This window comes from Trachemys scripta, chromosome 11 (genome assembly GCF_013100865.1).
Source record: "Trachemys scripta elegans isolate TJP31775 chromosome 11, CAS_Tse_1.0, whole genome shotgun sequence".
Taxonomy (NCBI): Eukaryota; Metazoa; Chordata; order Testudines; family Emydidae; genus Trachemys; species Trachemys scripta.
This window is the reverse complement of record NC_048308.1, coordinates 11,521,375-11,536,231: the sequence shown is the minus strand read 5'-3', so window position 1 is coordinate 11,536,231 and position 14,857 is coordinate 11,521,375. Positions and strand designations below refer to the sequence as shown.

At 39.9% G+C, this 14,857-nt stretch overlaps 1 protein-coding gene and 1 long non-coding RNA gene across 3 annotated transcripts in view; one reads left to right on the top strand and one right to left on the bottom strand.

The window, feature by feature from the left end:
* Positions 1 to 5,293, top strand: part of SNX4 (sorting nexin 4) — a 56,073-nt gene extending 50,780 nt beyond the window's left edge. For both annotated transcript variants that reach the window (XM_034785303.1, XM_034785302.1), the window contains 3 exons: positions 1,107 to 1,252; positions 2,636 to 2,750; positions 3,168 to 5,293. In XM_034785303.1, coding sequence (XP_034641194.1) covers positions 1,107 to 1,252; positions 2,636 to 2,750; positions 3,168 to 3,215 — 309 coding nt within the window. In that variant the 3' untranslated portion in view covers positions 3,216 to 5,293. The remainder of the gene's footprint in view (positions 1 to 1,106; positions 1,253 to 2,635; positions 2,751 to 3,167) is intronic.
* On the bottom strand, positions 2,745 to 14,141 carry LOC117884694. The gene is made up of 3 exons (XR_004647627.1): positions 11,582 to 14,141; positions 5,717 to 5,864; positions 2,745 to 2,960 (listed from the first exon to the last, which is right to left on the bottom strand). It is a non-coding gene; the product is annotated as an uncharacterized LOC117884694 (long non-coding RNA).
* Positions 14,142 to 14,857: the final 716 nt, after the last annotated feature.

Below are 14,857 nucleotides of genomic sequence, written 5' to 3'. Positions count from 1 at the left end.
CACATGAGCTGTAGATCTTTTAGTAGTTTACAGTAAATTATTTTCATGGTGATTTATACAGTTTGTGCCGGGCTTTTTTTTTATTCAGACCTAGCAAATACAAGCTTGCAAGTAAGGTGATCTGAAGTGTTTCAAATGAGATGAAATAGAATACTACAAAGACCAAAGTTTCTGGTTAGTTACGGTCATCTGGGAAAAAAATCTTGGTTGTATCTTTTAAAAGCTTACCATCCTCATTATGAAATGTTAGGTGTCCGTCCCCATCTTCCCCCCCCCCCCCCCCCCCCCCAGGGAAAATGGCTGAAGTTAGATAATATCTAAAAACAAATATTTGCATTTAATCTGAAAGGTGAATAAACAGAGTAAACAATTACTGCTAAAGTTATTAATATCTTAATGTAGAATTATTTTACTGGTTTTTTCATATAATATGAGAAGAAATATTACTTGAAGATTAGAAATTGGTGACTGAAAACAAATTCATTCAATATGGGCCCAGAATGAAGCCCATTAAAGTCAATGGGAGTCATTCCCTTGAGTCCAGTGGTCAGTGGATCAGGCCATAAGAATCTATCAAAGTATTTGAAGAGAGAAAGTGGGTGCAGTAATACTTTTTACTGGACCAACTTCTGTTGGTGAGAGAGAGACAAGCTTTCGCGCTTGCACAGAGCTCTTCTTTGAGTACATTCCCAGACCTGAAGAAGAGCTCTGTGTAAGCTTGAAAGCGTCTCTCTCTCTCTCTCTCTCTCTCTCTCTCTCTCTCTCTCTCCAACAGAAGTTAGTCCAATAAAAGATATTACCTCACCCACCATGTATCTCTAATGTCCTGGGACCAGCCCGGCTACAACACTGCATACAACAATGGAAATAATTTGATGGCAGTTTTTGAAGAGGTTAGAGACTTCATGTGACGTTTCAGACAGACAATTTTTAGTAAATAGGAGTTAATATCGGTTTGTTTACCTGTTGGTTTTAATTTGAACTATCATGCCTCTTGCACCCACCTAGCAGTAGTCCATTTTTCAGTGTCGGACTGCCACCAGCCAAATATTGATTCTCATTCGACTGGAACAAAGCATTTAGAGCATTTTTCTGTTTGATTTTAGACTCTGAGAACGTTTTCTCTAAAGGGAATGACGAGCAAACTGTTTGGTCAGGAAACTCCTGAGCAAAGAGAAGGCAAGATAAAGGTTCTAGAAGAACAGATCCATGAAGGGGAAGAACAACTGAAATCTAAAAATGTGGAGGGCAGGTAAAGGTGGAATTTTTAATATATCCTTGGTGTTTACGAGCTGTCTATAAAAATTCCTGTCATTTGCAAGTTATGAAATTAATTACAGTACACTCAGCTCCTGATCTGAGAGGGTAGCTTATGTAAGAGCTGATCGCTTTCCCAGTTACTGAGACCCATTTAATGGCCGACTCCTTGTTTTATGTTCAGCTGGTAATATATTTAACAGGGGGCTGTAAGCAAACGAGGATTTGAGCTTTGTAGTGGCTACTTGAATGTAGAATTCAGATGTAGTTTTAGTTCAGTCTGTAAATATGGCTCCTGACATTAGAGCTAATAATTCCTTAGAAAGTTTTGTATGAAGGATAGTTGACTTCTGTTTGTGATTAAATGTTTTAGCAAGCTACATTTGAATGACTGATTCTTAGTATTCTAACTAGTAGGAGCTCGCATTCCAAAACCTACATATTTGTGTCAGAACACATTCATTTTTATTATTATAGGAAAGATGAGTGTGCTATCTGTTAGCTGTAATCCTTACATACCAAAAGATAAGAAACAGACCAGTTCATACACAGTTCAAAACAACAAAATACTCAATAGAAATTAGGACACGGTAAATGGAATTCCTTAATCATCTTGACAGAAGTGCTGGACATCTGCTTTTATAGCTCAGGAAACAGTTTTCAAATTAATACTTGTCTAGTTTGTGCAGTGCGGTACAAACAGTAAGCTATGGGTTATTTTAGAGTATGAACTTGCCCCTGTTTTGGTTAAGTGTAGAGCTGGAGGCAAATATTGCAGACAAACAAGAAAAGGGAGTATTCTATTCTGAAATAAAGTTGCTTCAGCTAAGCTTGTGCCCACTTTCTGCGAACATTCAAACAATCGTACATTACTGACTGCTCGCGACAAGTCAATTTTAAGATGGTCTACAGGATTCTCACAGGAAATGAGATGATCTAAGAGGATGCTGAGGCCCAAAGCCCCTCAACCAGAGCATTGTATTTAGTGAGCCTGGCAAGGATCTGAATATAAATTCATTATGAATTATTCATTTAGTTCTGTGGCCACATAGATTAACTCCAGTCAGATCTATCTGTGAAGGTCTCCAGTTATAAAAAATTATGTGATTCACTATTAAACATTTCTGAAGAACTGGGTGAATTATTTTGACACACATTCCAATATTAGAGCAAGTAAAAGTATAAAATGAGGATCCCGTCCAAGGTGCAGAGAAATGACTCTGATCAAACTTATAGACTATAAAAGCGTAGCACTTCAGGTATTGACAAAGGCAGAGTCCTTCTCCCAGTAATTTCAGTAGCAGCTGGCTAGGGCCATAATGTATTAAGTATTTTTTAAAACACTCACATTAACAAAAGTATATTGTTTTCATTTCAGAGAGTTCGTGAAAAGTGCTTGGACAGATATTGAACGCTTCAAAGAGCAAAAGAATCAAGACTTGAAAGAGGCCCTCATAAATTATGCTGTGATGCAGATTAGCATGTGCAAAAAGGTAGGTTTTGCTTCTGACAGATATGACAAATATGTAAATAGTAGTAGGGGACCGGGGCAGATCTGTAACGAATGGGAGAACTACTGTTGTAGAAGGCTGGAAATCAGTCGAGTAGGAGCTGCAGTGTAGTCCGTCTTGCATGCAAGATGCCATATCCTTGCTGCCTCCTCTCTCTCTTCCTGGCATGCACTGAGGTTAAGAGAGATTCTCCTGTGTTGGTAACAGTATGCATTAAACAGTGTGGATTAAATCCTCAGTCTTTTCCCCATCCTTGTATATGTAAAGTTCCTATTAGTCATTGGGAGTTTTGCATGACTTAAGTCTACAGGTAATGTGTGCAAACATGTCACATTCATTTATTGGTTGCAAGGTTCCTTTGTTTGAATAAGCAAAAATCACTTTTTTTTTTTTTTAAAGGGAATTCAAGTTTGGACAAACGCAAAAGAGTGCTTCAGCAAGATGTGATTATCCAGAAACTAATTTTTCCTCAACAAAGTGCCAGAGAACAGAAGCACAAGTGCACAATCACGGATACTAAGTTGCTACATGATCTACATATAAATCATGAAATAAATGAGTTGAGTAAATAGTTTTCTTTATGCTGATTGTAGTTGTGTTAATAAAGGACAAAAAAGAAATGTCCTTAAATTGTTAGTCCCTAACAGTCACTTCTGTGGCATATTTTATATGTAGCAAATAATTGAGGGTAAAGGGGTTAATGAAAGCTGCAGCTGTACATTGAGGCAAAGGCTTTAGGGAAAGTCCAGACTAACCCAAAAAAGTATCGTGTCATACACAACTGAACTGTTCTCTGTGTGTATCTTCTGAACCATCACAGTCCGCATTAGATCATCTCCCGATGCCCGCTTTCAGCCCTTGCTGGTTAGGATTTGTAATACTCTAGGGTCGGGGTTTTTTGTTTGTTTTGCTTTTTAATGGTGCACACACAGTTGTGTTCTTGAGGTTTACACCATAAGAAAACAAAAACTGAAATTCATTGTACGGCTTAGGGGTTCATAGTTACATGTCTGTGCATCTCCATGGAGAAATTTGGTTTTTTTCCAAAATTCAGGTTAAACACAGTCTCAAACTTCTGAGATTTTTTTCATATCCTCTACAGTAGAGGAATTGAACAACAGGTCTATACCATACTCCTCAGTTACTGTTTCCCATTAGAATGTTAATACTGACATTGATCTGTCATCTAATTTTCTACTACTAGTAAAGGAGAGTAATGACCCAGCTGAGCAACAGGGCCAAACTCAGACCTGATGTAATCCAGTGCAACTTCAACTCACTTTATGGAAACTGCTTACCCCAGGTGTAAATGTGGGCCTGTTTTCAAAACTGCAATTATCGTTTAGCTCTGTAGAAATAGTCACCTTTAAAATGAATCTGTGGAACATGAAAATAGCTGGTTTTCTTTTGAATATTTAAGATTTGTGGTGGTCTGCTGGCTTGGCTTGGCTCTTGAAACACCATGTTTCAATATTGCAGATACATACCTGTGAACTGATTTTACAGATACCTACATTAATTTGGTTCTTTACTGTTTTGGCTGTAACATTTTAAATTGCAGCTGAATAAATTTTAATCTGTTAGCCTGAGCTATTTGTCTTTATGATACGGTACGTTCAAGAGCCAAGCATTTTTATTTCTTGCTAGCTTTGCAGAATGTGAAATATGAGATGCTGTTTCTAATTATACCAAAAAAAAAAAAACAAAGCAAAGAAACCCCATCGCTATTGTTTCATGGGGCTTTTCTACATGTTTAAAATGTCCCTGGAATTTTGTGGAATTTTTCAGACCTAAGGAGTAATCCAAAAGAAGATTTGCTGTAATGTTCACTTGAGTCACATATGTTTAATTATTATATACTACAAATAACACTAATTATCAGATTCTGATTTAATGTATGCAAAAGTCTTTAAAATTTGCTATACAATAGACCTTCTATAATGTATCCATTCATTTTTCAAATACCAGATCCTGTGTTTTGCTGTGGCATTATATGTTAAATCATTAAGAGCTGGTGTAGGCTAAGATCTGAATTATTTAAAAGGTTAAACATCAGTTTATACTTTTAGCTCCTCTACCTTTTCAAGGCACATGATAATGACAAATCTAGGTCATCCTCTGAAGTGATGTTGAGCAGAAAGAGTCTCTCCTTTTAATACTTACAGAAATACAAAATCATTCCATTTGAAAGAACTGTAGTATTCAGGTTCTGTAACAAGTACAGTAAGGACTTGTACATTCCAGAAACCAGGATTTGCGCATCTAGAGTATCCAGTAAACATTCTAGAGTAGTGGTGCCTTAATCCAATACCAGGAGGCACTTGGAGTAAATATTTTTCATGCACTTCGATTTTGTGTGATAGATCTTTCTGGTGCCTCTTTTCCCCCATATTTCACATGCTGTACAACTTACTAAATGTATTATATGCCTTTTTTTCTTGCTAGTTGTATTAAATTTGAGAAGGGAACAAAACCGTTCTTGTAAGCTTTGTGCCAAATATGCTAAATAAAACTGCTCTTTGATATTTTTGTTGTGTTATTCTTTTGCAAAATACTTTATTTTAGATTTTTCCAGTTTTGAAACGATTGCTCCATATTTGGGTTCAGATTTTTGCACTGTTTGGGCCTTAAAAGAACATTGCAGAGATTAGGCTCCAAAGTTGGGTTTAATATTTTTTTTTTTTTTTTTAAATCACTAAGTGACTGACTTGCTTTTTATGTAAAGAAGCTAGTGTCTGGCTAAGGTTGAAACTAGATTCCCATTAAAAGTTAATTTTAGACCCCACCCTATCTTTTGATAGAATGAAGCCACGTGAGTTTCATACATACCGTTGCCTTACTCAGGGTAATACTTTTTTTTGGAAAGGTTTAATCAAATCTGACAAAACTTGGAAGAGACAAAAGAGTAAAAATTGAAGTGGGGTCTATTTCTGTGAAATTTTTCCTACCTTGGCTTAGAAACTCCATAAAATCTTAATTACTACATGATCAGAAAAATCCCTTGGTGTGCCTCTTCATAGAGGTGGTGCAGTGGTCTGAATCTCATCATCCCTGCATTAGTGATGACCGGAGATAAGAGAATTCTTCTTAGAAGTGCTGTTTGAGACCAGACCAGAAGGAAGGAAATATTAATTTTATTGGAAGTGCCTAGGAGCCTCCGTCATGGATCCAGTGCTGCACAAACATAACAAAAACACAATACTACCCCCCGAGAACTTACACGCATGAGGTATCGAGCTTCAGTTTGACGTCTTCTCAGGCCGTTGCATCTTTGCCTCTTTCCAATCCATCTCAATCAAAGCCATATATTGTACAACCCTTGTCCCTTAGAGCCAAAGAATACGATCTGGGAAGTCTACCATTATCAAGTGCTTTCCTGATGTTTTCTCTACTCTTTCCAGTTCGGAGCTGTTTTTCTTGGAAAGGCAGACGAAATTAGCAGTGACATCGCTTATGGGGTTGTATTGTATGTTTGCATTCCAGTAGTACCCAAAGGTCCCAGTCAAACTGTAAGCAGTGTGCAAATACATAGTGAGAGACAGGCGCTGCTTTACAGAGCTTGCAAGCTAAATACACCAGACCAACAAAAGGGAATGAGAGGCAGAGAGGTAACAAGATGTGCTCATGGTCAAGAGCAGAGGCAGAGCCAGGAATCGAATCTATGACTTCTAAAATATAGGACACGGGTAGGCAACCTATGGCACGCATGCTGTTTTCAGTGGCACTCACACTGCTCGGGTCCTTGCCACCGGTCCGGGGGGCTTTGCATTTTAATTTAATTTTAAATGAAGCTGCTTAAACATTTCAAAAACCTTATTTACTTTACATACAACAATAGTTTAGTTATATATTATAGACTTATAGAAAGAGACCACCTAAAAACATTAAAATGTATGACTGGCACGCGAAACCTTAAATTAGAGTGAATAAATGAAGACTCAGCACACCACTTCTGAAAGATTGCCGACCCCTGATATAGGACATTAACTCCTAATTTAGTGGCTTATTCCTTAGACCACCCGGCCTCGCAATAGTGGAAGGAGTGATTGTCATAAATACTTTGGACACAAGTTGGTTTAAACATTCATCATAATTCAAGAGAAAAAGGGTCTGGCCTTGGGCTCCTGGCACAGGATTGGGAGCAGGGATTCCAGTTCTAGCTCTGCCCCTGCCTCCCTGCGTGACTCACCTTCATTAAAAACAAGAGGGATGCCTGCCAGTTGCTGAAGTGACTGATTCCTAAAAAACTAAGCTGGGAATGTTCCAAAACTGAGCATACATGGTGAGCCCTGTGTGTCGGTGAGCATGAGGACAGTGCCTAACATACTGGGAGGTGACACCAGAATGCAAACAACAATAGTAGCTGGTTCCAGCTTCATTTACAATTACAGCTGTGTTTGAAGCTGATGTGAAGATGAGCACAATGTCTTAAAAAGAATTTTGCTCTACATTGGTAAGATTTGGGGGTGGCAAACAGGGCTGTGGAGCGGAGCCTGGAGCTGGAGTGCGGAGCAGCTCCAGAGCAGTGGAGCTGCAGGTTTTTGCCCGGAGCTGGAGCACAGTTCCAAAGCCCTGGTGGCAAACTCTAGCAACTCTGATTAAATGAGAAGCAGAACTGTCAGTCTGCAATAGTGCTTTTTTTTTTTTTTTTTAAACAGAACCTGGGGCGAAGCTGCATCTATCTTGATGGGCTTCATAACTCAGGAGAAAGCCCAGAGCCTGAGCATGCAAACACTCATGAGACTAGTCCCATGGATCCAGCAGGACAACTCGTACGAGTAATGCTAACTCACAGACCAGTTACAGGATTCTCCACATTAATTCAGTGAGCTGCGATGATTAGCTTATTTACTTACAGTAAATGTTTTGACAGACAAATAGGTTTCTTTACATATCCTGGCACATGATGAAAACAATCAGACTCGCTTTAGAAAACAGCTGCATATAAATGAATGTCAATAATCTACTTCTATTTAGCATTCTGGTAAAGTTCACTGTGCATAGATGGAATTAATGTAGCAAAAAGAAAAATACAATTTAGCTCGCCCTCTTGTGTCTCTAAGAAGAATTCAGATTGGGCTAATGTAAACTATACACACCATGGAGACCAATACTGCAGCCATTCACCACTGTCTATAGCAGTAATATAAATATTCAGTTGCTATTCTGATAATGTTCTCTAGAGAGCATATTAAATAGTTTAAATATACAGAGGTACTGTATATGACTGTAGTAATGAACTCAAAATATCACTGATTAACTCCATTGACTTCAATGTCGTTAACTACGAGTTAATTATAAGCAGTGTGTTTTAGAATGATTGTATGTAACCAACCAACCTTGGCTCTCAGATGTGTGTGCAGTTCCATTGACACAGTGGGAGTCCCGCACTATAGCTCTGAGGACAGAATTTATCCCATAGTTTTTCTTCTAGTGCTAATTTCCTTTGGCTAGATTAACAATTGCCTGTGAGATTCATATGTTCTAAGGTCAGAAGGGACCATCATGACCATCTAGTCTGCCCTACTGCATAACACAGGTCATATTCCTGTTTGAACTACAACATATATTTTAGAAAGCCATCCAATCTGGATTTAAAAGTTTCCAGTGCTTGAAAATCTGCCATACTCCTTGGTAAACTGATCCAATGACTGTTAAAAATGTGTGCCTCATTTCAAGTCTGAATTTGTCTAGCTTCAGCTTCCAGTCATTAGACCTTTGTCTGCTAGATTGCAGAGCTCTTTCTTATCAAATTCCTATGCCACATGTAGATACTTACAGACTGTGATCAAGTCGCCCCTTTCTTTTTGATAAACTAAACAGGATTGGTTTCAGAGTAGCAGCCATGTTAGTCTGTATCCACAAAAAGAACAGGAGTACTTGTGGCACCTTAGAGACTAACATTTATTAGAGCATAAGCTTTCGTGGACTACAGCCCACTTCTTCGGATGAGCTCCTTCAGTCTCTCATAAGTAAGATTGACCAAAACAGTGGGAAACGTTCTCATGTTATTTTCTGACCCTCCTCAGTTTTTCAACATCCTTCATCAAGTGTGGACACCAAAACTGGACATAGTATTTCAGTAGAGGTCTCACCAGTGCCAAATACAGGGGTAATATAACTTAGAATATCAGGGTTGGAAGGGACCAGAGTCATCAAATCCAGCCCCCTGCTCAAAGGGGGCGAGGCAATCTCCAGAGAGATTTTTACCCCAGTTCCTTAAATGGTCCCCTTAAGGATTGAACTCACAACCCTGGGTTTAGCAGGCCAATGCTCAAACCACTGAGCTAGCCCTCCCCTTCTCTATGCCTGCTTGCTATTCCCCTATTTATGCATCCAAGGATCTCATTAGCTCTTTTGGCCACGGCATCATATTAGGAACTAACATTCAGCATTTTAGCCAGCATGACACCCTAGTCTTTTTCAGAGTCACTGTTTCCCAGGATGGAGTCTCCCATCCTTTTAGTATGGCCTATGTTCGTTGTCCCTAGAACTATGACATTGTTGGCCATATTGCAATGCGTATTGTTTGTTTGCTCACAGTTTACCATGCAATCCAGAGTACTCTATATCAGTGACTTGTCCTCTTCATCATTTACCATTCCCCAAATCTTTGTGTCATCTGCAAACTTTCAGTGATGATTTTGTTTTCTTCCAGGTCATTGATAAAATATTAAATAGCATAGGGCCAAGAACCAATCCCTGAGGGACCTCATAAGAAACACTTGCTTGATGATGATTCCCCATTTATAATTACATTTTGAGACCTAGCAGTTACCCAGTTTTTAATCCATTTAATGAGTGCCAGTGCTGATTTTTGTCTCATTCCAGTTTCTTAATCAAAATGCTGTGTGGTACCTAGTCAAATGCCTTATTAAATAGTCCAGGTATATCACATTAACACTATTACCTTTTATCAACCAAACTTGTAATCTCAGCAAAAAAAATCAAGTTAGTTTGAGAAGATCTATTTTCCATAAACCCGTGTTGATTGGTATTAATTATATTGCCTCCCACCCTTAATTCTTTATTAATCAAGTCCTGTGTCATCCACTCCATTATTTTCCTTGGCATCAATGTCAGGCAGACAGGCCTATAATTATCTGGATCATCCCATTTAACCTTTTAAAATTCTGGCATAACATTAGGTTTCTTCCAGTCCTCTGGACTTTTCCCACTGTTCCAAGACGTAAATCAACATTAAAAATCCAGAGAGCTAATCAGTCAGCTCTTAACTTGCATTCAGGAGGTGTTTTTTTTTTTAATCTGGAGCTGCTAGTTTTAAAATGTCCGTCTTTATTAGCTAGTGTTTAATATCCTCCTGTGTTACTGTTGGGATGGAAAGTATTTATCCTCATGATATGAATACATCATCTAGCTTTTACCCAAACACAGAACAGAAATATTTACTAAATACTTCTACCTTTTCTGCAAAATTGACAATTGTACCATTTCCAACTAGTAATGGACCAATTCCATTGTTAGAATTCCTTTTGTTCTTAGTATACTTTAAACTCTTTTTTATTGTCCCTAAATCAGCAGGCCATTGATTTCTCTTTGTGGCCTTTTGCATCCCTGATCAATTTTCTACAATTCCTAGTTTCTCATTTATATTCATGCTATACACTTCTCTGTTTTTCCATTTATTATATTTTTAAAGCTGGTTTTACTTCCCCTCTAAGCCAGATTGTTTTGTGCTTTTGCTTTTCGTTTAAATCTACATAACCTTTCTCAATTGTGGATTTTGGGACATTTTAATCAAATAATCTTTAGAAGTTCTCAATTATCATTCATGTTACTTTTCAGTTTCTTTCTCCCATGTGATTTTGGCTCATGATCACTTTCAGCTTCATGAAATTAGCCCTTTTAAAGCACCGTGTATATATATCATTGGTTTGGACTCGATTCTGTTTACACACAAAAAATTATCATTTGCCACCTAAGCACCCACTAATTTTTACTTCTGTAATCAATTCCCCTTTCTCTGTGAAGACAAAGTCTAATATAGAATTCCCCTGCGTTGGATGAAACACTTTTTGGGTTAATAAATTATCATGTATTATAATTAGAAATTCTGAAGAAAATTTAGTAATGTAAGACCTCCAGCATATGTCACTCAGACTGAAGTCCCCCATTAATGATGCAGTTTCTTTTCTGTATGTTATAGATAGGTCATAAGGAGCCAGTTGTCCTGTTCCCTGGTGTGATTTGGTGGTCTGTAGCAGACACCAACCCATACCCTAACTTGTGCTTTGTCTCTCAGGACATTGATCCATAAGCATTCAAGTTCATTTGCTTTCTAGTTGTTGATGACTTGGAAACTGGTAATGCCATCTTTGACACACAGTGCCATTCCCCCTCCCCTTTTTGCCACTTGATCTTCCCTAAATAGGTTATAGTCATTGATTTTAGCATTCATTCATGTGAATCTTCCCACCAGGTTTCAGTATATCAAGAAGGTTGAATTTGCACTTATAAATGAACAATTCCAATTCCCTTTGTTACCCCAGGCTCCTAGCTTTGGTACATACGGAATTAGAGAATTTCTCTTCACATCCCTTGGTGCCTTAATTCCTTCTGTTCTCAACATCATGATTTAATTTTAAATGAGTGCTTATTTGTTCCCCTTTTTTCACCCTCCCCTCTTGTTGTTTGTTTAATGCCTTTCTGACTACACTGGACAGCCAGTCCCCTAGAAGATGGCTCCCCTTCTGCTGAGAAGGCGGGCATCCTAATTCTGTCCCCCTCTCCCCATAAGAGGTGGAGCAATGTTCCACAAAACCCAAACCCTCTACTTTACACTACTTACTCACCCAGCTGTTCATTTCCAGAATCTTCTGCCTTCTGTCTTCTTTCACTCATGGGATAGGAAAGCTCTGTTAGAAGATCACTTGGACATTCTTTTTCTTCGGGAACATTCAGAGTTCCCTGAAGTCATCTCTATTCTCTGAGGTATCCTGCAAAGCATTGTCATTAGTGCTGACATGCATCTATCAGCAGTGGTTCCTGGCCTATTGACTTCAGAATCCTAACCAATCTTGGAATGACATCCTGTATCTTGTCTCCAGGAAGACAGCACACCATGTTGTCTCTTGCAGAATGTTCTTTCCATTCTTCTTAGTACAGAATCCCCAACAAGGATCAGCCTTCCATGGACAGTTGGAGAGCTCTTTGTGCACGTACTTGATTGTCTTGTAGGTTGGGCTGAAAAGCCATTAGCAGGTATGTCCCATACAACTCTCCATTCCCTTCATCCAGCTTGATTGTCAGGGATGTTTTCTGCAGTTTCCAGCCTGAGAACAGAACAAGTGGCTACATCTAGCTTTGTGAAGTTCTTCCTAGTCCTCTTCTCTCTAGTAATCAAAGCCTTCCCTTCCACTTTTGCTTACAGCTATGTAGAATGCCACCTTGTCCGCTTGCCTCTAGAGACTATGAACAGCCAAGCTTCCTCTAATTACCACTTTTTCTGGTTCCTTGCTGACCAGTTCCTTTCTGGACTTTGAGATGGTGATGCTTCCTGGATCTGATTCTCTAAAAACACCTCAGCCTTTCTGATGCTCCACAGTGTCTGTAATTGTCCTTCCAAACCACGTATCTTTTCTTACAGCACAGCCACCAGTTTGCATGTCATACAGAGAAAGTCCCTTCTGGCTTTGGATAGAAAAGAAAACATGGTGTGTCCATTGCAGTCACAACCACTATTTCATTGCTGGCCATAAGAAAGTATGTAACATTCAGTTTAAGGCACAAAGACTGTAACTGATCAACAGTTACTGAATCAACAGATGCATTTGGTTCATGTAAGAGAAAATTGTCACATGGTAGCATTTTAATTCTAAGTCCACTTATCATAGTCTGAACACTGAAGAAAAATCAGCAAAAAATAGCAGAAGCAAGGAAACTGCATTAAACAACATCTGTTCACGCTCTGCCTGCTCTGTTGCTGTTAGTCCCTCAGTTCCATGCACAGCAAAGACACGTTCACGCTAACAAAAAAGTTTGTGGCAAAGATGTATATTCTCCCTTCTGAATGAGTAGGAGTCTCTGAAATTTCTGCTTTTACAAAGCACAAATCTTTATTGAAGCTTCCATGGAGCCCAAGTGGTTCCTCTTATTGCAGAAGCAGTCACGAGCAAAGTGAACTCTCATTATCGTCTATCACAGGAGATCATTTTTTTCCTTTTAATTTGCCTGAGTTGCTTAAATTTTCCTTAGTAGCGCAGAGCAGTCCAGGAAAAAGTCACCTTTTATTTGTTTCCTTTTACCCTACATGCGTGACCCTGAAAATCCTAAACCTGCCAGAGCCAAGTGGACATGCTCAGTATTGCTACAGCTTACACAGCGGTAACCGACTTGTCCAAGAAGGAATCAGAGCCCATTCAACATGCTGGGCAGAAGTAGAATCTGCTGCTACAGAGGAAATTTCTAATCCACTTGGTCATCCATTAACTCAGTGAGTAAACACCCCAGGCTTAGCCTTCATTCCTCTGTAGAAGCACCCTTCATCAGGAACATTCTCCATAAAGTCCCTTAAAAGTCTAACTATATTAATTTGTAGGGAAATCCTTTCCTTCTATCTTACATATCTCCCAGTCCCTACTATTTCCTTACTGTTCCCTATGTCCTAAATGTCCCCAATTCAGGTAAAGATCATGCTCCAGGATGGAACATTTGTTACCTGATTATTTTCTTTCTGGTAGTCCTATTTTACCACCCTGATCCCCTCCCGCCACCCCAAACAATTCTCTTCATGTATAAAGTCCAGCTTGGATCATCTCCACAGGGTCCATATGGGGAGTGAATATGATTTAACAGGTGTTATGGCCACATCTTAATAAGAATTTAGTGTTTCAAAACAGTGCTGGAACTATTCATCCAGAATGAGGGCAGAAGGGGTGTGTGTGACCAAACTCCAACGCCTCCTAAGTGCATCTGAGATGCTTTCAGTATTTACAGGAAGAGAGGTGCAATCCAAATATCCTGGACTGAGGGTGAGGTCAATCCTAAAAGGCAATCCTCAGAGTAACACATTTTTTCACTGACCTGAAAACAAAATGGAAGTCAATGCAGACCACAGTACAGTGAATCTATACCCAAATTCTCTGGGCATTCTAGTTATAGCAATCCTACCTCTGTGTCATCTGAGTCTAGAGAGTCTTTATGGGTGCTTTCTCTGTAGATGTTGATCCTGCCTTGTTCTATCTTCTCTACTAATATACTTGTAGTGTAAGTGAGGAGCAAAAGCTACATTAATCTGCACTTTTTTTGGAAAAACATGTTGCATATGGAACTTCCATTAAAGTCTTGGGAACTGCTTCTGCATATTACTCCTGAGGGAATTCTGTGCCAAAAAATTAAAAATTCTGCACCAAAAAATAAAAATTCTGCACACAATATTTTAAACTTCTGCAAATTTTATTTGTCAATAAATAAATGTGGAGGCTCCAGCATGGCAGTGGGGAGCACAAGCCACTGGCTGCACAGAGGTGGGAGATCACCCTGCAGCCCCCATCCTCCCCCCCCCAGGACACAGACTGACCCTGACACAGCACTAGGGCCAGGCCTGCCCCAGAAACACCCCAGGGCCCTTCCCCTCCACACCAGGCACAGCAGGTGTGGGGCAGGTAGGTTCAGCCCAGCAGAATCCAAGTGTGGAGGGGCTTAGTGTGTGGGGAATCCAGGTGTGGGGTGAGACAGTTCTGTGTGGAGCAATCTGTGTGTGGGTAGCTTAGTGGGGGGGATCTGGAGGCACAGTGGCTCATTGGGGGTTCTGGGTGCAGGGGTAATGGGACTCTGCAGAGGGGTACAGGTGAAGATGGTTGGGGCTCAGCGGGGGGGTCTGGATATGAGGGGATGGCACTCAGGGGTCAAGTGTGGGGGGATTCAGAATGGGGGGTTCTGGGTGCTGGGGGAGTGGGGCTTGGGATGGGAGTTCATGGGGGGGGCTCAGTGAGGGGTGGTCTCAGTTCAGGGATGGGGTCTGGATGCAGGGAATGAGGCTCAGTGGGGTGGGGGTTTGGGTGCAGACGGCTCATTGGGGAGGTTCTGGGTGCGGGCATGTGAGGCTCAACAGTGGGGTCTGGGTATGG